The following is a 26466-nucleotide window of genomic DNA, read 5'->3' on the forward strand; positions in this document are numbered from 1 at the left end:
GTTATAAGCAAAAGGTCTGACAAAATATAACCAGATTTTAAAAACTTAAAAACAAACCAAAAATTGACACGTGCTTTAAATACATTGATAACTGTAGGACTGCATTGCAGTTTGCATGAGTTAATAAAGACATGATTAACGTAGCAAATCATTTAACACATATTGATCAATCAAGTAGCCTAGCCTACTTGGTTAAGAAAGACCTTACCCGTCATTTAAAGTTAATTATTTTAAATACCTTACATTAGACAAAAATACTGCAACAACAGCGAATTCCCTTTCATGTAGCGTTCACCTCCGTGGTCTAGTTACCTGCGATAAAGCAATTCTGCGAAATAAATTGAGAACGTATTCCGATTCCCATGCACCAGGTATCAACAGTGCGTTTTACCCCTCTGCGCCAGCAGGTGTCAGTGGGGACGTGAAACGCACGTATGGAGGAAACTCATTCTTTGACGAGAAAATGACGAGGGTGGTGGTGATGGTTTTAACTTCATAACTGCATCTACTGTTTTAGATGCAGGGTCAGAGGCGTTTCACTAAGCAATCTTGAAGGACAGGACTCGGACTCGGACTCAACCACGACCATAAGCGCAGAAGTTGTAGAAGAGAAAATGACGGAGGAACATCGCCTGACACTGCACGGTTACAAGCTTGCCAGCTTCCTGGTGACTTGTGCAGTGGCCTGCTGACGGTCTTTCCTGCTGCTGTGGTGCGAAGACCACACTCCTTGGTGGCAGGTCCACGTCTTGGAGCAGCAATATTCATTTGTTAGCTAGGATACCGTGGTCTACCAAACTAGCAGGCTGCGTCGGCTCACTTGAGTAACAAGCAGGCTATTCCCTCGCTTACGTCCTGAGAACCCGCTGTGCCAGGTAAGTGGACAACACTCGGATGAAGAATGTGGCTATTAGAAGCTAGCATTTGTGAAATGCTTTATTTAACTTATTACCAGATCGCTACTAGCTACACTATTTAGACCCACTACAGTTAGTTAGGTTTAACGTTACGCAAAGTTAGCTAGCTAGCTAGCAAGCAGTATTATGTATGGCACAGTCTAGCGGTCTAGATAGACCATCACACAACCGTTAACTTTAGAACGCAGCACATTCATTGAAAAATATGCAGGATCGTTGGCTAGGTAGTTGGGGTACTTAGCTAGACAGCGAACTAAAACTTGCGGCACCGTTGCTTTGAACTTAAATAATAGTTGCAAAGCTAGTTAACCTGTCTGACATAACTAGCTCTTAGCTATCATAAGTTGTATACACGCTACGTTCTATTGTCCGATCCTTGTTGCTATGTACCGACAAATTGGCTGGTATTACATTACCTGTTCACGCACGATTGGCGTTACAGTGTTTACCGAAGAGTGTTTCTGAGTAACGACGCTTCTGGGAGTTGCGGTGTTTGGAAGTACTGCGATTTCTGTAAAGATAACATTTTGAAAAGTGACCTGCGTTTGATTTTGCAGTTGTGTATTTAGTGGCAGCGGATTCCCAGTTACTCAATTGATTTGATTTAGATATGTTTATTCTGGACGTAATGTCAGTGACAGCGCGGGGAAGCTTCACCGGTAATGGGATTCACGAAGCCTCACTGACCGTGTTTTCAGAGAGTGTGATGATACAGCATGGTGACTGGCAGTTTGCCTTTTACCGTTATTCTGGCGTTGTTTTTTTGTTTTAGGTTTTTGTGATTTCACCGAGCTGTCATTTCTTAACAAATATAGACTGTAGCTTTTACACATATGGGTTATTGGAAGTAGACAAAGTTTTTTTTTAAAGAGAAGAATAAAAGCAAGGTCTTTGGGACCTCGAGGTCATTGTCATGCTGAAATAGTAATGGGCCTTTCCCAATCTATTGCCAGAAAGTTCTCTAAACTGTCATTGTATGCTGTAGCATTAAGATTTCCCTTTACTAGAACTAGGGCAGCTCTAGCAGGGCCGAAATTTGATGAACTGACTTGTTGGAATGGTGGCATCCTATGACAGTGCCACGTTGAAAGTCACTGAGCTCTTCAATACAACCCATTCTACTGCCAATGCTAGTCTATGGAGATTGCATGACTGTATGCTTGATTTTATGCACCTTTTAGTAATGGGTGCGGCTGAAGTATCTGAATTAGAAGGGGTGTCCACATATTTTTGGCCATGCCATGTAGTGTATGTTCAAGGCACATTACTTTAAAAAGGAAGGAAAGCACTTATTTATTTATAAATTGACATGGGTAGCTTAAATTAAGATTTGCATAATAGTCTAATGAACTAGTGTAAATACTGTATGATTCTCTGTAATTTTTTTGTTTATAATTTTAAAAATGAGATTAGACCTGTCTGTTTCAAACTTGGGGAGAGAAGCATTGTAGGAATTATAGGACCTGTCATTTTGGTCATTATTTGCATTTTATCTTATGTGTGTATTAAGGGTATATATAGGGGCGACATAGCTCAGGAGGTAAGACCGATTGTCTGGCAGTCGGAGGGTTGCCGGTTCAAAACCCCGCTCTGGGCATGTTGAAGTGTCCTTGAGCAAGACACCTAACCTCTAACCCCCAACTGCTCTGGCGAATGAGAGGCATCAATTGTAAAGCGCTTTGGATAAAAGCGCTATATAAATGCAGTCCATTTACCATTTACCAAGGGTAAATTTAATGGGGAAGTGTGTCACCATTCAAGTTATAGACTTGCACTTTGAATTTAAAGTTCAGCATGGCCCTTTAAGGATTCTGTTTGTAGTTCTGTGGAGAATGGCTCCAGATTCAGCAGAGCAATGGCAGCTGCGTGGTGTGTTTTCTCCTGGAATGGGCCTTGGTGTGGGTTGAGGCCCATGCATGAGGGAGTGTGACGGAGGCGCCGTCAGCAATCTACCGGAATGTCATGGACATGCCTACTGCCGTTTTCTCCCAACCTCGCTCTTCTGGGTCAGCGCCGTCGGTCTCCAAACACATTTTCTCCCTGAACGCGGAAGTTACAGGGTTACAGTGTGGGATTTGCAACCATAGCTAGGCAAATATTTGCTGTTCACACAAACTCCCTCCCCCAACAATGGCGCCTGATATTGATAGCCTCCTTTCTGTGAAAGGAGTGCCCGCGCCAAAAGTGAAACCCTGCGAGGGAGGAAAACAGCAGATAAACTCTTTATCTTTGTCTTTCTAAAGTCCTTGTCTCTTTTTGGCCGGACCGCAGCAGCGGGGCCAGCCCTATAAACCCAAATGTCTGTGACTGACTGTGTGAGTGATGAAGTTACACCATTGGTCGGCCGAGTTATGACGTCACACCATTGCTCGGCCGGATGAAGTGTGTTAGGTCCAGCCATATACTAGGTTTTGACCTGGTATTGTTTTTTGTCTTTTTATTTTATTTTTTTTAACAACCTGAGGATAAATGCAGACCATTAGTTTCTCCATCTGCATGGCATGTGGCATTATCCTATCCAGTTCTAAAGAGGGGCCTGCATTTTCTTTTTCTTTTTTATTTTTATTTTCATTTAATCATGAAGGGTTCTGTCCCTTTGAATTACGAGGACCACATTTAAGAAAGTCTTAGATTTTGTAGTTTAACTTTCTGTTCATTTAATTTGAAAAGTGGCATAACTTGACGCATGCTCAGTTGTGGGAAAGGGGTATTGAATTTCAGTGGAACCCATCTGATTTACTTTCATGTTATTTATTTGATTATTGTTTATTTTAGCCAGTGCATGATAGGCCATTGTATTGTCTCTAGTTGTAGTGGCAGCTTCAATTTTGGTATGGCACTGTCCAATTTTTTCCCTATACATTTGGTATGATATGTTGCAAATCCCAGCTCATGTGGGTTGATTTTTTAACTCAGGGGGGTTAGATGTACTGAGCTACTCAGAGCGAAAATTTACTTCTTCTCCTGTTAGTAAAAGGAGGTATTATTATAAATATTCTTCAGCCTTACACTCGCTCGTAACATATTTGTATGTGTATTTACATGTATTTGCCCTACATGGTCTGTCTTTTAACCTCTTTAGAGTTGCCAGAACTGGTGGATTAGGCAGGAATAATGGGATAGGCTACATCTTTTCTACAATAATAGATTTGCTATTTTTATTAGACAATGCGGATAATAAATTATTGTTGTAATAACTATTATAGTTGTAACAGAGTTTTATTTGCAGAACACATTTCATGCAGTGTAGCTTATTTAAGTGTGCTCGCAAGGTCTGTGAAGCATTGGCGGAATGGCTGCGTTACGAAGCCTGCGATGGCTAGCTCTCATGAGAGAACAGGCGGTCTGTCGTCGCGGGCGACGGCGAGCTAATGAAAAGACACTGTCTGGATAGTGACGGTACGCTTTTTGCGACGGAGCCTGTGAGCTTCAGTTTTGCATCCACTGCAGGAAATGAAAATCTTAACTCTGGCGGTGGGAGAAGACTGAGTCGTGCAGCTGGGATGACTTGATTGTGGCCCTTGCAGCGTCTCGTGTTGAGAGGGGATTGATCTCCTAAGCAGCCTGGGATGTCAAAGAAAAGCTAGCTGCTCTGATGCGTATTTCAGAATTCTGTGGAATCTTCGATGGCACGATCGCTTCACGCGTGGATGAAGGTGTGTACGTTAAAAGAGGACAATACCACACCATTAGTACTCAGTGTGTGATGTCGACTATAGGAAACTTTGTATTTATTTCTTCCTTCATTAATTGTTATTGAATTCCGATAAGGCGGCATGTTTGTTTACAAATGTTTTGTTTACAAACCATCAAGATTGCAGATTCATAATTTATGGCACCTATCAGAGTCATGAAGGTCATCTCAAATAATATCACTGAAAGTTCCTTTGAGTGGTATTACAACATGGTGGTTAATTATTAACAGTTTTTCTCTACATGATTCTTATCCGTAATTCAGTGTTCCAGAACAGGTAAAGGTAAGCCTCATGTTTTGCAGGTACAGAACGCGTGTGTGTGAGAGAGAGTGAAAGAGAGTGAACAGCCGTTACCATTTTGTCACAGGAAATGACATCCCCCCCCACCAGCTCCCCCGCACACAGGGCCCGCGTTGTACACGTGTCTCAGCTTTATCGGGGGCCCGGTGCGTTTCTGGCAGTGCCAGCGCACACGGGAGCGTCTGTGTGCCGGCTGGGGCGGGTACGGGAGCAGGAACAGGACTGTGGCTACACAAGGAAGCCAGTGTGTCCTCCCACTCGCTGTGTGAGCCAGGACTCCCCTGGGCTCTCAGTACTGGGTCAGCTTATCCAGGGAGAGTTCATTTTTCATTCTTATTCACTGTAGCAGCATCGGGATTTACGTCGTTCTCTTCTCTGCGGCTGGGGTCGGCGGGGGTGCAGGGTTATGTAATGTTATGTTACTCTGGTGGGTCTCGGGTGTTAAAAGAAGGCCGAATTTTAAGATGTGGGTGGTTGTGAAATAGCTGTGTGTGTGTGTGTGTGTGTGTGTGTGTGAGACTCGCAGGGTTATCAGCCGGAGAGGGGTGTGCTCTCTGTTAGTTTTGTGTCCTTATACGCCGCCGCTCCCAGGCGTAGCCTTTAGCGCGGGCACCGCGGACAGGCCCAGGGGCTGGAGCGTGTCCGTAAAGGCCAGCGGATTGGGAGCCATGTTTAAGTAGGCGGGGGGTGGGCACACAGGGAGGCTGATAGTCCGCTGCATATCCGTCTCCCATCCGGCTCGCTGACCACACGTGGGTGGGAAGAGGTGAGCTGGAGCCAAGAACCGAACTGAGCCGCCTGGACGAACAGCTGCATTCACATGGTGTGTACTGTACGGTTCTGTGTGCTTGGATATCTGTGTGATGCATGGTATAGAAAGACTGTGAGGGGGTTTGAAATGACTGCTTTTGTGTGTGTTTGTGTGTTTGTTAGTATGAGTGCACCTGTGTTTGACCTGTGCAAGAGAGGCAAGTTTATGGACTGTGTAGAAGGAATGCCGCTGTTTGTACATGCAAATGTGTGTGCGCGTGGCAGTAAGTGATATGACTGTGTGTGCGTTTGAGAAATGAATGGTCTCTAAAGAAAGACTGGCAGTGAGCGGGTTTGAAATGACTGTGTTTGTGTGTGTGTGAGTACGCACAAGTGTGTGTCAGTGACATGTTGTTAATGATCTGTGTAGAAAGAGTTGCAGTGTGTTTAGTTTGAGATGGATGCGTGTTTGTGTGTGCGTGTGTGACAGGGTTTATGGTGTTTGGAGAAATCAGCAGTGTGGTGTTTTTCCTGAAAGAGTGGCAGTTAGAGTGTGGAGAGGTGATTTTGGCGGGGCGGGGGGCGAGGGGGGGGGGGTTGTCTGCGTGGCTGGGTCAGTAGCTGATGTGTAAGAACTGCAGTTAGATGTGTACACTGCAAAAAAGTCTTAACAATGGGACTTAATAATGAGACATAAAATCTTACTGCTTTCTCTCTAGTAGAAAATATCTCCTTGTTTTAAGTTACTTTTTGCTTGTCAAGGGAAATTTTCTTACCGTGTTGGCAAATCGTGAAATTAGTCAAACTGTCTCACCTCATTGGGAAATTTTTTGTCTTGATCAGCAAAACAGTAATGGAAATAAGACTTTAAGTCTAAATATAAGATTAAAATTCTTGTTATATTTGACTTATTCTTTGGTTTTTGCAGTCTTCTGCTGCTCATGTAGCGTTTGCTTATATGTTGTGGTTTGCTGCAGTGCTTGAACTGGCCTTTTCCCTTAAAAGGACCCTCTGCTAGGGGAAAAACGTGAGCTAAGAATGCCGAGCAAGGTAAAATACGAATGTGTCTCATTTAGCTTCCTGGCTCTTTACAAACAGAGTAGAGCCACAGTTCTCTGGCTCTAAGTATCCTGTTTTGAAGTTGTGTTGACTGTTGTCAGCACCCAGGTGTAGGGATTTTAATCTGGGACCATAGAAGTGTGGTACTCCAGTGACTGTCTTAAATGAATAGTGAAATGGTTACAAAGACAAAGTTACTTGCACGTTAACACGGCGGACAGACAGACAGACGCACAGTTCAGGTGCCTGGAAGCATATTGCGAAACTCCCTGAACAGTTCTGTGCGCTCTCCTGGGTTAAGTTCCCCAGGGGCTACTTGGTGTTTCAGATCCCTGACCCTGTAGAGTAGTGTTTCCAAAACTGTTGCCTGATAACCAGGTTCCTTAAGGACAGGACGGACGAGGCATTACGTAATTGGGTTATTATCCCAACAAACAGTTTTCCGCACGGGGATGGCGCGGCAGGCGCGCAGGGTAACCAGTAGAGGCACGCGGATGTCTCAGTAAATCACCGGGAGCACCGGGGGGTGAATGGTAGGAAATGCAAGACCTGACAAAACGCTCACAGAATGACCCATTTCCTGCTCACGCAGGGGTGTGGTTTTAAAGGTCATATCTACCCTGGACACTGAGAGTACGCTTTCAAACAAGGAGACTTTGGAGTCGGTACAGAGCTCTGGTTTGGTTGCGGAGAAAGACATTTTTAAATGTGAATAACAAAAAAAAAAAAAAAAAAAAATTTGCAATCCAAACGAAATGAGGGATTTTCCAAATTTAGCAGTTCTTTCCGGTTTGAGTTGACCTTCTCGTGGCGGAAGCTCCGTTGAGGTTTGATGTGGTTCAGCAGTTCAGAGGAAAGCCGGCCGCAGGGCACGCATGCTTTGTCCGATGACTGATTTTGGTCTGGCGGCGAGCCCAGCTGTCGTTCAGGAATTCAGGTAAACTTTGTTTCCACTGTTTTCTCCTTTTTAAGCGTCGGAGGAAGTGGCTGCTGAAGCGGTCGTAGTTTGTCGCTCTCTGTCTCACGTGCTTTCGCCTCTGGCGCTCAGCAGAGTGACACTGCTGACTCGGGTGGATGCGCTCACGGTCTCGTCTTACACTGCGAGGTGCTCTGGTTAGAAGGTTTTGAATGTTTTAAATGAGTGTATGGTAATGTTGTGTAATATGTGCTGTCTTGTTCGTGTGTTGACCTAAAACTGGGATCTCTGGCATGACTCTCTTATGTATATAAGGACTAGCAAAGGAGTAATGGCATATCACAGATGAAGGGTGTATGCCAGAAAGTGTGAGACTTACAGCTTCATCTTTAAGTAAATAGCCGGGTGTGAATCTTGAATGTAGTTAATTAGGTCAGTATGCTTTGTGGGCTCAGATAAGGGCGTCTGCTGAGTCTTAGTTCAGTGGTTTTTTAGTTCTGTCCTCTAGCTCATGCCGTCCTTCTCTGACATGGCTTCTCTTCCTCAGTCCAAATCGGACCTCTCCCCGCTGGCCTCGCCCCCTCCCGCGGGGTGGGCCTCCTTGGTCTCCATGACGTCCGGGCAGCTGAAGTACGCGTCGCTGGGCGTGCTGGTGCTGCAGACCACGTCGCTGGTGCTGACCATGCGCTACTCTCGCACCCTGCAGGGGGACGGCCCCCGCTACCTGGCCTCCTCCGCCGTGGTGTCCGCCGAGCTCCTCAAAATCCTCACCTGCGCGCTGCTCGTCTTCAAGGAGCACAGTGAGTCCCGCCCGAGCGCCCGCGGGGTGTGTGTGTGTGTGTGTGTGAGTGGGTTTGTGTGCGTGTGGGTGGGTTTGTGTGTGTGTGAGTGGGTTCGTGTGCGTGTGCGTGTGTGCCAACGTGCTCTCATCTGGTCATGTCCCCAATCATATTTTTGCATGTGCTTTTGTATGTATCTGTTAGTATTTTTGCATAACCGGCTGGTCTGTCTTGTTCAGAAACATGACCCAAGTACCACAGCTAGGATGCGTTCATTCTGAAAAAGATACTCAGTTGCCTATTTTCAATTAGTTGACTCCTGATGTTCTATTTGATACCTGGACTTATTACATGTCTGTTATGGGAGCAGAAAGAAGGCCTTGTAAAAATTCTCTGTTTTTTCTAAAATGATCTGGGCCTTATCTTATCATTATGAAGTATGATTTTCCAGAGAGTGGCCCATGTACCCTGTGAGATCATAGGAGACTTTGCGGTTGTGTGGCCTTGCAATGTCTTTGATTGTCTCCTGGAGGATCTGTGAACTTCAGTCTTCGACATCTGAGATTCCAAGCACTTTCGAGAAGTAACTCTGTTTCCTGGAGTTCTCCCTTTCTATGAACTGATTTACTATTAACAGAACAAGTTCCACAATGCTGGTACATTAGATCTGCATTCCTTCAAATTCCTGTTTCGCATTTGCAAGTACCTCAAACTGAGTCACATTTGCCCCACCCTGATATTTAAAAAAAAAAAAAAAAAAAAGTCTTGGTTAACAGCAAACAAAAATCTGTTCCTGCGAAATCTAACTAATATTATCTGACTTGAAGTTGTTTCAAGAATGAAGGTACTTACATAGCATTCGGCTGTGTGTACAAATGTATGTTCTCCACACATCTGCTTCCAGATTTCAGCCTTTATATGAATTGCTCGCTTCCAAAGCATGCCTCCCTGGAGGTAGAACCCCATTGGTCGACGCATAATGCTTTGCAATGAAAGTAGAAAAGGTTTCTGACCTCTTGATGAATGGAAAGGTCCAACTGAATTAGAATGGAAAACCTGTGTTTTTTCCTCCCATGACCAGCAACTCCTAAAGAGCGGTGGTCTCCCAACTGTTGTGTCACGTGTTTGTAGAATGACTGGGAGAACGTTGTTTCTCTTTTTCTCTTGCTTTCTTGCTTCATTTCTTTCTCCTTCTCTATTTTGGCCTGTTTACTTCTCATCTCCCTCCTTCTGAGAAGTGGGCAGGGTTGTCCACGTCTCCACTTCCATTATGAGTAATGTGGTTTTTTATAGAAGTCTTGAGTGTTTAGTGGCATTTAAGTGCAGTGTGCTGAAAATAGAAGGGAGGTGTGCGATTTATTTGTGGAGGGTTAATGCAAAAAGGTTTGAGTCCTGTGTTAGTTTTGGACACCCTGCTTGTACTAATAAAATGGTAATGACCCTGTGAATGTGGCTCCTCCTCTTGCCCGTTTCCAAGGCTACAGCTTGCGAGCACTGAACCGGGTGCTCACAGAGGAGATCTTCAATAAGCCCATGGAAACGTTGAAGTTGGCCATCCCTTCCGGCATCTACACGCTCCAGAACAACCTTCTCTATGTGGCTCTGTCCAACCTGGACGCTGCTACATACCAGGTACAGTACGAGGATCTGGATATGCAGAGACTAAAGACTGTGTGTGTGTGTGTGTGTGTGTGTGTGTGTGTCTGTCTGTCTATGTCTTTATTTGTGCCTGTGTCTGTGTCTGTGTTTGTGTTCATCCCTGTCTCTCTGCACTGCCCTGTCTCCCAGGTGACATACCAGCTGAAGATCCTGACCACAGCCCTGTTCTCCGTGTCCATGCTGGGCCGCAGGCTGGGCGTGTATCAGTGGCTCTCCCTGCTCATCCTCATGGCCGGAGTGGCACTCGTGCAGGTGGGTCTCACCGCTCGCACTCCCTGCTGTCTCTGTACGGCCTGCCTGTGAGTGTGCTGACCCCTCCCTCTGTCTGTGAGCGCAGTGAAGCCCCTCCCTCTGTCTGTGAGCGTAGTGAAGCCCCTCCCTCTGTCTGTGAGCGTAGTGAAGCCCCTCCCTCTGTCTGTGAGCGCACTGAAGCCCCTCCCTCTGTCTGTGAGCGTAGTGAAGCCCCTCATTCTGTCTGTGAGAGCAGTGAAGCTCCTCATTCTGTCTGTGAGCGCAGTGAAGCTCCTCATTCTGTCTGTGAGCGCAGTGAAGCCCCTCCCTCTGTCTGTGAGCGTAGTGAAGCCCCTCCCTCTGTCTGTGAGAGCAGTGAAGCCCCACATTCTGTCTGTGAGTGCAGTGAAGCTCCTCATTCTGTCTGTGAGAGCAGTGAAGCCCCTCATTCTGTCTGAGTGTACTGACACTCCTCTCTTTTCAGTAACCGCTGTCTGTGACCGCGTTGGTCATGTCTGTGACCGTGCTGGTTGTGCACGTGACTATGTTGAAGACTCTTGTATTAGTCTGTGGGGGTTTGTGTCCATGACTGTGCTCCTGTTCCTCCGGTTCACAGTGGCCCTCGGATTTCCCCGCCATCCCCCAGCAGAAGGAGCTTTCGGCGGGCTCTCAGTTGGTGGGTGTAGTGGCCGTGCTGGTGGCCTGCTGCTCCAGTGGCTTTGCGGGCGTGTACTTCGAAAAGATCCTCAAGGAGACCAAGCAGAGTGTCTGGGTCCGGAACATTCAGCTGGGTCAGTGTGATCGTGTGACGCCGCTGTGTGTGTGAAGGTTTGTGTGTGGGTGTGAGTACATGATATGTCAAGGTGATATGTTACAGCCTGTCTTAACCCTCTTTTATTAAGCCTGGTACTGCAATGAATGAGGGCTTGTGGCACCTGTGTGTGTGTGTGTGTGTTTGTGTGTCCGCGCACGCACATGTGAGTGGCTTTCTGAAGCTGTGAGGCTTCCTCTTTACCAATCAATCAAACTTCATTTATAAAGCACATTTCCGACAGCAGGTGCAACTCAAGGTGCTGTACATAAAAAGACAGAAACAAACAGGGTGATTGAAGGATACAAGAAAAAACATGTAAGACCTAAGGACAAAACTAAAGGATCAGGATAACAAAAGAGGGTAAACGGCAGCAGTAGTGAAGGTGGCGCAGTACCATATTTCTCTTTATGCACAGTGGCCTTCTGTCAGACTGCCATAAACAGCCCTTTCTAGTCTGGCAGGGAGCTGAGGTGTCTCTGAGTCATTAGATGCACTGACTGGCAGTTGGCTCTACACATCCCATTGGAAATATGATGTCAAACGGGTTGTCTCACACACACACACACACACACACACACACACACACACAGGTGCCACAAGCCCTCATTCATTGCAGTACCAGGCCTAATAAAAGAGGGCTAAGACAGACTGTGGTATATCACCTTACTGGTGCCACGCAGGTGCAACAAAGCATCTGCGTCTGCTAACTTTGATGGCTCAGTTTGGTTTGGCACCAGTATTTGGATCGGCCATATTGTGTTTGCGTGCGGACTACAAGGAAACGTTCGGTCACGCCTGCTGAACTCCTGCTGACCTCCGATTCGTGAGGCTATCCCTTTCTCTTTCCGCAGGACTCTTCGGCCTGGTATTCGGGCTCATGGGCGTGTTCGTGTACGACGGAGAACGGGTGAAGGAATCCGGAATGTTCCAGGGCTACAACGGAATCACCTGGCTGGTGGTGGCGCTGCAGGTAGCTCATTGTTAGCGCCGCTGTATTGGGCTGGCTGTGCGAATGGAAGACTGTAGATTTGTGCCCGTGATTGGGAGTCGGGGGGGAAGGCGGAGCTCCAGCGTGACTCCGGACGTGTCCGTATCCTCCTTGTGTCCTCAGGCTCTCGGCGGCCTGGTGATCGCTGCCGTCATCAAATACGCCGACAACATCCTGAAGGGCTTTGCCACGTCGCTCTCCATCATCCTGTCCACCCTCATTTCATACTTCTGGCTGCAGGACTTTGACCCTACCAGGTACGCACACACACCCACATACACAAACACACACATTCACACATACACACACACACACACACTCCATCATCCTGTCCACCCTCATTTCATACTTCTGGCTGCAGGACTTTGACCCTACCAGGTACACACACACACCCACATACACAAACACACACACACACACTCACATACACTCACACACACACGCACACACACACACACCATCATCCTGTTCACTCTCATTTCATACTTCTGGCTGCAAGACTTTGACCCTACCAGGTACACACACACATCCACATACACAAACACACACACACACACACACACACACCATCATCCTGTTCCCTCTCATTTCATACTTCTGGCTGCAGGACTTTGACCCCACCTGGTACACACACACACACACACACACACACACACACTTGTGGATACACACACACACACACACACACATGGCCACACATGCTCACACACTCATACTTGCAGTGCGTGCAGGCACTTACTTGCACACACAATGGTGCTCAGATACAAACTCAGAGACGCTCAGACTTCACTTCTAATCTCTCACCATCTCTTGCTGCCTTCCACTAATGGGTTGGGTTTAGCTGACCAAAAATGGTTCTCCATTTCCCCCTGGTGGTTTGTCTCCATTTCCTCTGTGAGCTGCCCCCCTATCTATCTGTCTGTCTGTCTGTCTCCTCTCTCCGTGTCTGTCTGTATGAGTTGTCCTATGTGTGCGGCCTGTCTGCATCCTTTGCTCTCCTATCCATGTCTGTGTGTATGAGTCTGTCTGTGTGTGAGTTTATCTCCTGCATGTCTGTTGGTTTGTCTGAGTCGCTCTGTCCGCTCCCTTATGAAACATGCCTCTGCTCATCTCTCCCAGTGTTTTCTTTGTGGGCGCGGTGCTGGTCATCATCGCCACCTTTCTCTACGGCTACGAGCCCAAGCCCTCCTCCAACCCCAGCCGGGCCTAGCCGCAGGCGGCCGCCGCCGCCGGAGGAAGAGCGCGAACGGGGGAGCGGGAGGAGGAAGAGGAGGAGGCACGACCCGGAAGGAGAGGACCGACGAAGAGCGCGCCTCGCCGGAGCGTGACGCACACGAGCAGTCGGGTTACCCGGAGCGGCGCGCATGCGCAGCGCTAACAGAACCACAGGGAGCGGGGCGGGGCGGGGCCGGACCGAGCTGGGCTGCGCCCGCCTGCTCCCCTAGCCCTCGGCGGGTACGGGACCTCCTCCTACGCTGCTTCTAAACTCTCCCCAGGGGGAAAGTACCCCCCAGCCCAGCGCCCACTCAAGGACCCGGGGCATCTCAGGGCCCGCACTGACCACGAGCCTCGCTGTGGCCCGCATAGCAGGCCGGAACACAGCAGGGAATTCTGGGACAGGAAACTAGGCCTGCGCAAAAACGTCTCCCTGCTGAAGTGTTAAAAGCCATTATTTTCAAATTTATTTTTGGAAGTCCAGCAAAAGTGATTTTCAAAACTATGAATGTGCTCTGAAGAACTGTGCGGCGTGAAGTCGTACTAGGATAATAAACTTTTAAAGTAATTCTTTCGTTTGGTTTGCAGTCTATTTCTTTCGAAAAGTTACAGAGTCCTCTAGTGGCAGTTGTGGGGAAAGTGTATTTGTTTGAAAGCGTGTGAGAGGTAACTACAGGAGGTGCTGAATAGGTGGTGGGTGGACCCCGTTCACATTTAAGGCAGCTCGGATATGGCAGTCTGACAGAAAGGTACCTATCTTTCACTCCTGTCGCAACGAAGTTGAAGGTAAACAAGCAGAGCACTGATTGGGATACTTAATTTCTAGATGTTTATTATGCTCCCTCCCCAATTTGGAGTGGCCAGCCAAAAACAGCCATGCTCATCTCCATAGCCAATGTGGAAGAGTGTAGTTAAGTAGTTAAGTGTGCCCTCCGATGAAGCGTGTGACGTCACCAGCTGTTTCTGTTCACACTTTGCACAGACGTGTCTCAAAGGACTGTTTCAGGTGCTGAAAACTGATCCAGGCTGCAGGCGCCCGATTCATCAGGGCAGGACAATGAGCCGGGGAGCTGCTCTGCCTCACAGGGCTCCCTCTCTGGATGGGCACCGCTGCGGATTCGGGGCTGCAGGACAAGAAGTGCGCTGAGCACCCGTGCTTTAGCTGAACGCGCTACCCAGCAAGCGGCGCGTCTGGGGTTAGACAGGGTTGAGACGACACCTCAGCGCTCACATTCAAAACACATTTTATTTGACCTGATTTATGCTCAAAAACCGTTTGCATGCAAAAAGCAAAGGAAAGGCTTGTTCGTTTGCGCCGCCGTGTCCTTCCTTCAGTGTGTGGACGCGGCCGAGTCCAGCACCGCGCCAGTCCTAAGTGTCATCAAGCTTCTGCCGCCCGTGCCCCTCCGCGCCGCCGCGTGCTACCGCCTCTCGTTAGGTAACGAGCACAGCTGGGTGGTGAGCGGTGTGATGACTGATGTGCGCTAAGCGAAGCCTGCCGTCCAAGGTGCAGGTGCTCCTTTTATCACCGTGTCCCTGCGACCCCTGGAAGCTTCAGAGCGCTAATGGCTGCTATCTCCCCGTGTTTGTGTGATGTCCGCGTTCATACAGTAGCTTTGGCTTGACTCGTCGAGAGACGGAGAGAAGGGGCAAGGCATGAGAGGGAGGAGAGGACGGGATGATGAGAGGTAAAGAAAGGAGGCTACATCAGGAAGGGGAGCAGAGCTCAATCGGAGTGTTCTGGTACTCCTTTTGAGAAGGCCTGTGTGATTTCTACCTTGGTAATTAGCAGCTTTAGAGAGGATAGGCAGATCTCTAAAAAGAAAAAGCAGTCTTGTCCAAAGCAAGCATGTCAATTGATGTGGCATTCAAAATCATATACTGTAAACTAGCCTGAAACTTTTGGGCTGGGGAATTGTTTTGGGGGTTTAAACTAATTTTACCAAAGTGAGCCTAAATTAATTTGTAGAGACAAGACAAGATGGACAAGATTGCGTGTCAGGACAATGTAGCTCTGGCATTTACAGCCAGGACCTTTTGGGTCAGTGAGACTGTTCTGTGTCTCCTCCTCTCCCACTGTCCTGTCTTCCTCAGACATGCTAGAATTCCTGAGCCAGCAGCCCCGCCTGTGTCACTACCACACATCCATTTTCCTCCTCCTCCATCGGCACAACCAGTCTCCTCCACTTTGCCTGTGTGTTCTGTCTACCCTCACCTCAGTGTTTGCTGTCAGTATAGCTGCTCTCTGTAAACATTTTTGTCTGCAGGGTGAAGATTGAATGCTAGTCTAGTTGTAGGCACATCAAATGGTCAGCCATTTCTACATTTTTAAAATGTTGTTTTGTTCAGACCTGGTCAACGTCATGTGAATCAGGGCAAGCAAGCCTGATTAGGGTAGAGAAAGCTGCATTTAAAATAGAAATTAAATGGTTAGTACTTCAAGCCAACTGAAAATAGACACTAATAGTTAAAATTAGCATCCTTGTATCACTCAGGAATGACATTAAACTCTACTCACTCAGTCTCAAGGTCCAAGAATAACAGAATGAAATCTCCAGATGTGTAGAATTAGTTTAAAAAATGTATCTTGGTTGCATGCCTTGTTTGTTGAATAATAGTATAAAAAATGTATGCCTGCTAATTCCAAGGCATTCTTCTGTGAATTCTATAGAAATAACTGCATAATGTTTTACCACCCAGGAGAACCCAAAGTCAGATCCACCAACTGACCTTCCTTATCTGTCCAAATGTTTTGTTTACATGATTAATGGTGCAGAGAATGCATAAATACAGCACTTTTATATTTTGCTTCAATTTACCTCAAATGGAAGGTGAAATACTACTTCAGACTTTACATGTCATTATCACCCTGTGCGTCCCTTGCTTCTCCTACTGACGTACAGATTTCTACTGAGTGTCCAAGAGTCTACCTGAAGAACCTGGGCAAGAAGGTTGCGTCATCTCCCTTTTGCCTCCAACTAACCTATGTCCTTGACCAGTCAGGTCTGGATGGATCTTGTGTCAGGATCAGTTGGATTGAAGTAATGAAGCTCTTGGGGTTACTGATCTGGTCTGAACTCACTGATAATATTTTACAGAAGCCGGGTGCACAGACTGACATTGGGGCTATAGTCAGAGTTCTAGCCACAGGTTTCTACACCCTGCAGCCAGACCTCATACTTTGAGCTATTATGCTGCTATGCTTTCCCCAAATTTGAGCTAGATTCCTCCTCTTCACTTTTGACAAAATCAGTGTATTCTCTGGCTCACCCAATGATGTGTCAGCAGAGATGAAATTTACGGATTATTATTATTCCAGGTCTATTGTAATCCGGCTACTCCAGTGATGCAAGACCAGTGGTTGTCCAGTAGTAAAACACTCTTTAAGAGCAGTCCTTTCTGCAATCAGCCCAGAGGAAATTTAAGGCAGATTCCCATTACCTATCCCACCTCCCATGAACCTTTGCTCCCGCTCACAGACTGAAAGGAGGTCTCTGGAACGATGTGCATGTAAGGCAAGCTTCCTCCTGTCTGGGGCAGTTCCTGTCCCCGCACCTTTGCGGGGGGCCCCTTGTGACTCTTATTTAGGCGGTATGACCACCAGCGGCGCTCCCCTCTTGGGTCTCCACATCAGCACCTGCGCGTCATTGGCGTTGGGGCGGCCCAAAGCGTTGGGGGGTATGGGCTCCATGCGCGCCAGGACGCGCGGCTGCTCCTGCTGCGGCCGGCCGGTCAGCGAGGCCCGGGAGCCCAGTGGCATGGAGGGGTCGACGGCAATGTCCACCCGCATGCGCCACTTGATGGTCTGCAGCAGGATCTTCTCCTTGGTGGCCACGTTGAGGGCCACCAGCCAGGTGGTGAAGCTCTGGTCCCTCTTGATGCGGGTGAGGAGCGGCGTGTTGCTGTCGCTGACGGGCACCGCCCACGTCACGCTGGGGTAGAAGTTGTCGTTCATGCTGATGGTGAACCGCGAGGGCTTAGAGGTGGGGCCTGGCAGGGTCACCGTCTCCGTGGTGTTGCCGTACCAGGGGTAACTGACGCCGTCAGAATCGCTGATGGCCTTCACTCGACCCTCACGTAGCTCTGGTAACTCCCAGCTTGACCTGTGTCAGGACAGAGTGGTCAGAGCTTATTTTTCCCCATTAAGGGTGACCAGTCAAAGCCCCTCACAGTCTGCCTCAGTGAAAGAACAGAGACTGAGCATAACTCAAGCAGCCAGGCCTCCTTGCACCTATCACTGATGAACAGCCTTTGTGTCAGCTGTAAATGAATTTTTCATCAAGCAACTGTGTCTGATGGCTGGATGTGATAGTGACAGTCTCTTCAGATCAGCTCCATCTGTCTGATGTATATTCTATGAACTCTTCAAACCCAGCCTTGATTGACCCACCCCTCACATATGCTGGTCACCTCTCAAAAAAACAAGGTTTCCAGGTGTCCAGTGTATTCATACATACACACACAAAGACACACTTTCATATTACATTCCATTTCCTTGTGTCTTTGGTAATATTCTAATATATGTAAAATCATAATCAGCATCTGCAGTTAACATTACGCTCTCATTAGATTAATATATCTACATATATCTACCTTATTGCTTACAGAACATGCACAACTTCCAGAGGTAACTTACTGTGACAATCAAGCGTAATTGCTTTTCTCAAGAGTACAGCAAGTCCTCTCATACAAATATTATTATAGTACCAGCCTACAGCACCTCACATGTAAATAAAAGACGGATGTGGCTGATGGAGAAACAGGGAAATGATGTGCGTGTGCGTGTATAGGGTAGAAGGAAACTCACATTCCAATGTCACCGTAGGTGTTGTAAAACTCCATTTGTGTGCAAGCCTGAATCCAGCCTACCACCCATGTCTCGTTGCGGGGAATCGGCGGCATCACCACCCGGGCCGAGGCCTTGAAGTACGGAGTCTTGTAGCGCAGCACAATGGGCGAGTCCTCCTCAATTGCCGTCGGGAACTGGTCAATTGTGGCCAAGACGTCGTACACCACGATGTTCTCCCGCTGGACTCGCGATTTGCAAGCAATGCTTTGAATGCAGCCCATGACTGCGGTTAGTGTCAGCGTCAGTGAAACCAACCAGGGGGAGGGCAGTCCTAACACGGTCACCATTCCACCCAAATCGAAACACCCGTCAGTTCCACAACCACACACAGCCAATTGATGTCAATGGATTAAACAGATCAAATAAAGATCTAAAAGCTGTACGTGTGAAAGAAACATACATTTGCATTGGTACACAAACACAATATAAGACAATGTTATGATCACACGAGAGCAGTAAAACAGGGGGCAATATATGACGATGGAGGTTTGGGGGAAGGAGCACCGGCCCCCTTTCCCAGGTCTTCCCGGTATGCCTGCGTCTGTGTGCGGCGCTGCCCTCCGAGCTTCTCCCCTGAAAAAGCAATACTGGTGTCCTTGGACTGAACTCGCTGCATGTGTCCAGCACGGTTCCCCTTGGAATCCACGCGTCCGGCGGCCGGTCTGCGCCCCTTGATCCTCGTCTTTCTGCCCTGAGCTATCATTTCAATAGCGAAGAGGATACGGGGGCATCAGAGGCGACGTGTCCATGTCTTTGTCAGGGTGGCTCGTGTGTGTTGTGATGCTGCGCCCTCGGATGAAGGGACTCGCCCGGTCAGAGCGGCGAGAAATCACACAATGGATCATGCCCGCTGCCAGTGCGTCGAGAACCCGGCTCATTGTAAAACCCTTTCTGCAGGTAGAATCATAGCTCAATCGATGGCTGCAGTGTCATTCATTTCGGTGTTACCCTATCCTCGGCGAGCTGCTCATTTCGGAATCCACGCTAGACCTAGCCTATTGCACACTGTAGCCAATGTAGGCTGCGAGAATAACACCAAAAAACAAATCGCTACGAACAATAAGAAGATAGGAGGAGGGTAATCAGTGATATTTTATTCCTGCCCCCTCTGACGAAAAGGTACGGTTCATATTTTTAAGAAAAGCTACAATGTCGCCAATAATATAAAGGCTCTTTTCTTCGTTGACGGCCGCTGTTCAGTCTCGCCTTGGTGCTGATGCTGAGAGTGCGCGAGCGGGGGCGCGCGCGTTGGATGATATAAAATGCATGATGCAGTCGTGTATCCCCCTGAAATGACCAGCACTTCTTAGAAGATCCACTTGCCAAGACAAAAAATATGTCTGCAAATAACGTGCAAATCATTGCATGATACTCGTTGTCGTCAAAAATAAACATTTTCAAATGATATTATGATTAATAGATAAAAATACATAATAAAACATTTACCTACAAAAAAACAATGAAATTCTTACAGCTTGAGAACCCTTGACTGGCCTACATCAAGTTCAAAATCATTAATCAGGTTTAGTTGAATGAAACTGCTTAGACCTACAAAAAAAAAAAAAAAAACTGAAGTTCATCTTACAAATAAGACCACGCGATAAAGTCATTGCATATGATCGTCTCTCTTACGAGGAAATGCAATGATATTATAATTTATTTTAAATATCGACAACGAACAGTTTAAACATCTATTCTAACTTGTTTCTAGTTTCAATTTAATTTGAATGGATAACTAAAAATCATGAGGCTGTTTCTCGAGTTCATACAGGATTGACTATCTGGCACATTGTACATAACCCTTATGTCACCTCCATATAATCCAGTAAAATGGATTTAGAGTATTTTCACATATCATACTGTTTAGCGGTAATAAGACTTAGTTTGAAGTAAACTCCTGGAGTTGACAAATTGCACTATTGCAATTTTTATTGCGGAGGTAATGTGAGAGCCAATAAGATTTTACCTGACATGAACTAGCTGTTGCAGTGTGTAGGGCCTACATTGCACTAGTAAAGGAGACCCTTATTTATTGAACTAATATGAGACCATAAAACTCTAAACTGTACTGAAGTTTGGGGAAAAACAAACGAAAATGAAGCTATGTTATTTTGAACAGACGTTTTGAATGACTGCAGGCAATTTATTTTTCACAAACAAATCATGTTGAGACGTAGTGGGCGGAGTTTTGTTAGGTTGGTTTTGACACACCCACTCTTAGGCGGGTTCTATATGAAACAAATCTTCTCTTATTTGCCAAGAATGTTAAAACGGATGTGACGTCACGCATACGTCCTTAGTGACACGCAGTAACCGGTCATTCATCCTTCTATGTAGTCAGACCGAAAGTAGAGGACAGTTGCCAGACATTGTTTTACTTTTTTTTTATTCCACTGTATGCTTTTCCGTGCACTTAGTACTCTATCCAAGAAGGTATCGAAGGCCGTGTACCGAGTACCTCTCGCCATGAAGCCTCAGGTTGTATTTGTGTTGGGTGGGCCTGGTGCCGGGAAAGGAACCCAGTGCGCTAAAATCGTGGAGGTAAAACGGAAAGAGAGTAGCCTAATGTGTAAATAGGGCCAGGCTTGTTAATGAATTTTACTTTATTTATTTGGCTTGATAATTTGATAACGTTAAATCGTGAAACTGGCCGTTTACCGGTTTGATATAGAAACTTTCGGCAAACATGACCGGTCGTTAGCTGGTTAGCTCAGTGCCAACTCATTGTGTCCCGACGTTTTCTGTGAAAACAAGGAAAACGCGAAATCACTGCTCTGTTCTTTACCAGGTTTTTAAATGAAATGCCAAGTTAAAAGTGGATACATTTCCACGAGTTGTAAAGCGAGAGTATAATTTCTTACTTTTAAAGAACATTTACCACTTCACTCCACGATAGTGTACGTGTACATTGGGTGTAACCAAAGTGACTGCCTTGGTATGGGTGTGTAATCCATATTTGTTCAGGTTCCAGGACAAAATGAGGCATTAAGAGGGTGTGTCTGTCTCTCTCGAATTTCAGAACGGTGTAAGAGGAAGGGAAATGTTAGTGCACACAAGCTCAAATGTGTGCACATTATTCAAAATGCCAGTCAGCACTGGCTGTTAATGACAGATTTGCCTTTCGACATTATCTAGAATTGAGCCTCAAATATATACAGTATAAAGTATATAGGGGGCATTCTACCCAACCATATCCCTCAGATATAATTCATTATGAATTTGGTGAAATCTTTACCAAGACTTTATTCAAGAGTAATGTTATAAATGATTATATACAGTGAGCTCCATAAAGTTTGGGATAATGACGTATTCTTTTTTTTCTTGATTTGGCTCTGTACTCCATAGTTGTAGATTTTTAATCAAACAATTCACATGTGGTTACAGTGCACATTCTCAAGTTTAGTTTCACCATGTAGGAATGACAGCACTTTTTATACATAGCCCTGCTATTTCAGGACACCATGATGTTTGGGAAATATTAATGTTATGTAAATAAAAGTAGTCACGTTTAGTACTTTGTCCCATATCACCAGATACTGAGTATCTTCTCTGGTGATACTCTGCCAGGCCTACACTGCAGCAGTCTTAAACTCCTCCTTGTTTCAGGAGCTAGTGGCCTCATTTTTTTTTGCAGGCATTTGCTTGAACTTGAGCTGATAATATGCTTCTGTACGCTTAAGAATTCATTCTGCTGCAATCAGCAGTTTCATCATCGATGAAGTAAAGTGAGCCAGTACCTGTATCAGCCATACGTGCCCGAAACATAACACCCCCGCCGCCATATTTCATAGATGAGGGCGGTGCTTTGGATCTTGGGCAGTTCCTTTTGGCCTCCACAAACATGTCAAACAATTGTGTGAGTAATGGTAACAGGGCTGACGTTTGTCATGGTGTGGGGGTCAGACTTGCTCAAAATCCACAGGAGCTGAGCCAATATGACAATCTCAAAAAGATGGGGAACTGAAACGTGGAAAAACAGACAGCACTGTGTCCAAAAGGCTCCCATTTGGTAGAATGACCTATAGCCTCTGCTCACACATATTAACCTGCATATTAAAGCAGACATTGGGCCTTATTCAGGAAACTAAGATTTATATTCTTACTTTTGTGCTTAAAAATGTTCCTGTGAAATACCAATATGGGATTCATGACATGTGTGCTTATCCCAGGTGTATGAAATAACGAATGCTTACTGTAAAGTTTATGTGCAATCCTGTTTATGTGATTAGCATAAGGAAACGGCTATGAACAAATGTAGATAAGATTAAAAAAAGATGAATGCCGAAATCTTACAGTTTACGATCAAATGTGATTGTACACTTTTCGTGAGTGAGGCCCATTGTTTTTCTTGGATGAGTTCCAACTGTGGGCCTATGGCTTGGGCCTTCCCCTAATACAGCCTCCCACGCCCAACATGTCAAGTAGTCACAGATACCCTCTCTCTCTTTCTCTCTCTCTTTCTCTCTCTCTCTCTCTCTCACAGAGCTATAGCTACACACACTTGTCGGCAGGCGACCTGCTGCGAGCAGAACGGAGTCGGGAAGGGTCAGAGGTCGGACAGCTCATTGACAGCTACATCAAGGAGGGCAAGATAGTTCCGGTGGAAATCACTATCAGCCTACTGAGGAAGGTATGGAGTGGAGGGCATCTTTGTGTGTATCCATTGTGGCATTATTAGGCAGTGTGAATATTTTATCACACTGACTAAAATATATAATAATTTATTATGTTGTGCCCTACATCCAGGCCATGGAGGAGACCATGAACCTGGACAAGGAGAAGTTCCGTTTCCTGATTGACGGCTTTCCCCGTAACCAGGACAACCTGCAGGGTTGGAGCAAGGTCATGGACGGCAAGGCCGACGTCAGATTCATTCTCTTCTTCGAATGCGGTAACCAGGTGATTCAAGGCTCTGGGTAGCGGTCGTGAGAGACTGAGAGGGGAGAAGGGATACTTATGCTTGTGGTGCTCAGAACTTCACCTCCCATCATCCCCTTGGGGGACATCTTGTGGTGCATGCAGTTCAGGTGAAAGGTGGAAGAGGACCTTTATGATTTAAACCACACAATCAAACACAACCATTTTAGCGGGCCATTTTTTGTAACACTACTTGAAGATTTGGATGATCAGACTTACTGCTGTGTGCTGAGCAGTGGATGTGCTTTTCTTCTGCAGGTGTGCATTGACAGGTGTCTGGAGAGGGGGAAGAGCAGTGGGCGCACAGACGACAACAGAGAGAGTCTGGAGAAACGGTAAACCCCCCCCTCTCAACCTGGCAACCATCTCCTCTGTCTGCATTGTGCGGCCTGCTGTCTTAAAGCCTGGCGAATGGGGTGTCTGTGCTTCCTGCCGGGGCCCTGTGCGGTGAGCCTGAACGTGACCCTGTGTTGCTGCAGGATCCAGACGTACCTGCAGTCGACGCGGCCCATCATCGAGCTGTACGAGAAGCAGGGGAAGGTGCGCAGCGTGGACGCCTCCCGTGACGTGGACGAGGTGAGCGCTGACGTGACCGGCCAGGGACGCGCTGCTGTACGAGCGTGCGCGCAAACACCCACACACAGGGTATACGCTCACAAACATACACACGGGGTATACGCTCACATACACACGCATACACACACCCACACACAGGGTATACGCTCACATGCACACGCATACACACACCCACACACAGGGTGTACACTCACATGCACACACGCATACACACACCCACACACAGGGTATACGCTCACATGCACATGCATACACACACCCACACACAGGGTATACGCTCACATACACACACATACACACACCCACACACAGGGTATACGCTCACATGCACACGCATACACACACCCACACACAGGGTGTACACTCACATGCACACACGCATACACACACCCACACACAGGGTATACGCTCACATGCACATGCATACACACACCCACACACAGGGTATACGCTCACATACACACACATACACACACGCGCACACCACACACACGTTCACGCACAAACATTCATGTACACACTTCAATTCGATTTTATTTGTATAGTGTTTTTTAGAGACACTGTCACAAAGATGCTTTACAGTGGAAATACTAAAGAAATTCGGGCAAAAACATGGCCTGAAGCCCCAAAAAGTGAGCAATTGAGATAAAAAAAAAACAAACTCCCCAGTGGGATGAAATCTTGAGAGGAACCCGGCTATAGAGGGGGACCCATCCTCCGCTTGCCGGCTCGGTGTAAGGTATGGTTAAGGTAGACTGAACGGTGACAGAAATGTAATGCGGGATCTATCAGAGCGAACGATAGAACGGGTTGGGCAGGTCACAGTCAGAGGTAGTGTATTTCCGTGTATTTCCGTGTTTAGGAGGCACAATGACCCCTGCTGGCAGTTGCAGATATTCACAGCTGTGTCTCCTCTGCTCTCACTCGTGCCGTGTCTCTGTCCCCCAGGTGTTTGCTGATGTGAAGAAAATCCTGGACAAAGAAGGGTAGAGCCCCCCGCAGTATCACCCTGCCCCCAGCCCAACTGGCCATCCAAGCAGCCAAAGACAGGACCCCTCAGGCTTCGTTTTACCACTGTTGGATTTAACAGAATTCAAGTCACAGTTAGGCAATACTCTATATGTTTACATATATATGCTGAAATATATTTCTTTGTAAAAATGCAGGCTATGTTGGGTGGGGAGTGTAGAGCCTTTGGGGATTGGCGGTTTGGAGGACCCTGCCCCACAATGTACACTGTCCTTTGTTTAGGAACTTATGGGCAGGAACAAGTGGGCATGGCTGACTTGTGGAAAACAGTTTCTTGGACGCTTATGTAGTTATGTAGGAGCACTTACTTTTTAGACTGTCTCTGAGCTTGACAGATACTCAGTTTAAATGGCAGTAGGAGGTAGATACTGCAGAGAGCTTATTTGTTTTGTTAGCTGTGCGGCTTCAGTTGCTGTGTGTGTGTGTCTGTCTATCTGTCTGTCTGTGTCTTTGTGTGTGTGTGTGGAGAGAATGAACATGACACCTTACATTTGTGCACAACGGTTATAGGGAGCTGCGAGTTGTCTGCAGATATTAATGATGTCCCACACAGAGAGCAGTTTGACCTCCTGCTGTGTGGTGGTCAGAGTGGAGGTGGAGGAGGGCCCTGGAGAGAGTCCCTGTGGGAGGAGAGGGTCCCCCGCACTGAGAGAGGTGCGAGCTGTTGGTGGCTTGCAGCGCCTCCTCTCGACCCCCAAATAGAGAGCCATACCTCTTCTGTTAACATAGCTATTCCGTCCCCTGTGGTGTTTCAATAATGAGTTGTCATTTGCTGTCTCTCTCTCTCTCTGTCTCTGCCGTAGCCTCTGTCTTTTTAAAAATACCTCTGATCAGTGAGACATTGGTCATTTTCACAGTTGTCATGATGTGACCAGATAAATATTTTTTTTTAATTAATGTACGTTGTGGCATTATACCATTGTTGTTCTCTGTGTAATTGTAGATCTGGTTTTATACTGAACTGCACCACTGCCCCCCCCCCCCCCCAGTACTGCATCGTTTATCAGCTCTCTCTCTCTTCCTCCCTCCCTCCACTCCCTCCCTTACTGCAGAGTCTCTGGTGCTGTAACTTCAGTCATCAGTAAAAGTGTACAAATGTAGTTTGAAAACCGTTTTTTCATGTTCATGCGTCATTGTAAAATCATGAAAATTTGCCAGAAAAAAGGACCATTTACTTAAACTTGAATTTGTTTTTATTTCTGTGAGGAACAAAAAATTAAAAGGAAGAATTGAAATGTAAAAATATATTATTCCCTCCTACATTGGTTCCCTGCTTCCTTTTTTAAAATCTTGCACTACTGTAGGGTGATGATGTCATGTGTGTGGCCTGTGCTCACTCAGGGTTAAGAGATTTAAGATTGTGATGCATTCACTTATTGGTGCCAAACTGGAACTAACCAGCCTCATTTGCTTATACGGCTCCTCCTGCTTTGGCATCAGTCAAAGTCAGTGTGTATTGACTGTATGTTAATATGCCTGTGCCCACATCAAACTCTGTATACTGGTTAGGGACCTGGACTTGTGGCTCAAATGTAGCACTGCTGTTGCGCCCTTGAACGAGCTACTTGAATTGCTTCAGTAAATGTTCAGCTTGTATAAATGGATGGCATATAAATACATTTAATCCATTTAAGTCGATCTGGATAAGAGCTTGTGCTAAATGCCCAAGTGAAATGAAATGCAGCTGAAATGGCAGTTTGGGCACTAATGGCTTAAAAGTGATTTCCATCTGTCAGTTGAACAGCATGTGGGGGAACATTGAATTTGTACCA

At 46.7% G+C, this 26466-nt stretch overlaps 3 protein-coding genes across 6 annotated transcripts; 2 read left to right on the top strand and 1 right to left on the bottom strand.

Moving 5' to 3' along the window:
- The first annotated feature begins 365 nt into the window (after nt 1–365).
- Nucleotides 366–13896, top strand: LOC135256501 (UDP-N-acetylglucosamine transporter-like). Of its 4 annotated transcripts, XM_064338319.1 has the most exons (9): nt 366–875; nt 4368–4573; nt 8185–8437; nt 9894–10048; nt 10205–10327; nt 10923–11097; nt 11972–12090; nt 12232–12365; nt 13228–13896. In XM_064338319.1, the coding sequence occupies exons 2-9, from the start codon at nt 4544–4546 to the stop codon at nt 13316–13318; spliced, it is 1080 nt and encodes a 359-aa protein (XP_064194389.1). In that variant the 5' UTR covers nt 366–875; nt 4368–4543; the 3' UTR covers nt 13319–13896. The 4 variants fall into 4 exon arrangements, with proteins under 4 accessions (XP_064194389.1, XP_064194392.1, XP_064194391.1 ...); XM_064338322.1 differs by lacking the exon at nt 4368–4573 and having other exon boundaries at nt 367–875; XM_064338321.1 differs by lacking the exons at nt 366–875; nt 4368–4573 and adding an exon at nt 4722–5735.
- Nucleotides 13897–14724: 828 nt separating this feature from the next.
- LOC135256502 (protein FAM78B) lies at nt 14725–19416 on the bottom strand. Its single transcript, XM_064338324.1, has 2 exons — nt 18131–19416; nt 14725–17426 (listed from the first exon to the last, which is right to left on the bottom strand). The coding sequence occupies exons 1-2, from the start codon at nt 18457–18459 to the stop codon at nt 16904–16906; spliced, it is 852 nt and encodes a 283-aa protein (XP_064194394.1). The 5' UTR covers nt 18460–19416; the 3' UTR covers nt 14725–16903.
- Nucleotides 19417–20458: 1042 nt separating this feature from the next.
- cmpk (cytidylate kinase) lies at nt 20459–25954 on the top strand. The gene is made up of 6 exons (XM_064338325.1): nt 20459–20713; nt 22656–22802; nt 22919–23071; nt 23348–23424; nt 23569–23665; nt 24614–25954. Exons 1-6 carry the CDS (start codon nt 20570–20572, stop codon nt 24653–24655), a joined length of 660 nt encoding a protein of 219 aa, XP_064194395.1. The 5' UTR covers nt 20459–20569; the 3' UTR covers nt 24656–25954.
- The last annotated feature ends 512 nt before the right edge of the window (nt 25955–26466 follow it).

This window comes from Anguilla rostrata, chromosome 6 (assembly GCF_018555375.3).
Source record: "Anguilla rostrata isolate EN2019 chromosome 6, ASM1855537v3, whole genome shotgun sequence".
Classification (NCBI taxonomy): Eukaryota; Metazoa; Chordata; class Actinopteri; order Anguilliformes; family Anguillidae; genus Anguilla; species Anguilla rostrata.

Coding starts and splice junctions, on each gene's coding strand:
- LOC135256501 (XM_064338319.1), top strand. CDS start 4,544: ATGGCACGATCGCTTCACGCGTGGATGAAG. Junction 8,438..9,893: donor GCTCGTCTTCAAGGAGCACA/GTGAGTCCCGCC, acceptor CCCGTTTCCAAG/GCTACAGCTTGCGAGCACTG. Junction 12,366..13,227: donor CAGGACTTTGACCCTACCAG/GTACGCACACAC, acceptor CATCTCTCCCAG/TGTTTTCTTTGTGGGCGCGG.
- LOC135256502 (XM_064338324.1), bottom strand. CDS start 18,459: ATGGTGACCGTGTTAGGACTGCCCTCCCCCTGGTTGGTTTCACTGACG. Junction 17,427..18,130: donor ACCTACGGTGACATTGGAAT/GTGAGTTTCCTT, acceptor GTCCTGACACAG/GTCAAGCTGGGAGTTACCAG.
- cmpk (XM_064338325.1), top strand. CDS start 20,570: ATGCTTTTCCGTGCACTTAGTACTCTATCCAAGAAGGTATCGAAGGCC. Junction 20,714..22,655: donor AGTGCGCTAAAATCGTGGAG/GTAAAACGGAAA, acceptor TCTCTCTCACAG/AGCTATAGCTACACACACTT. Junction 23,072..23,347: donor TCTTCGAATGCGGTAACCAG/GTGATTCAAGGC, acceptor TTTCTTCTGCAG/GTGTGCATTGACAGGTGTCT.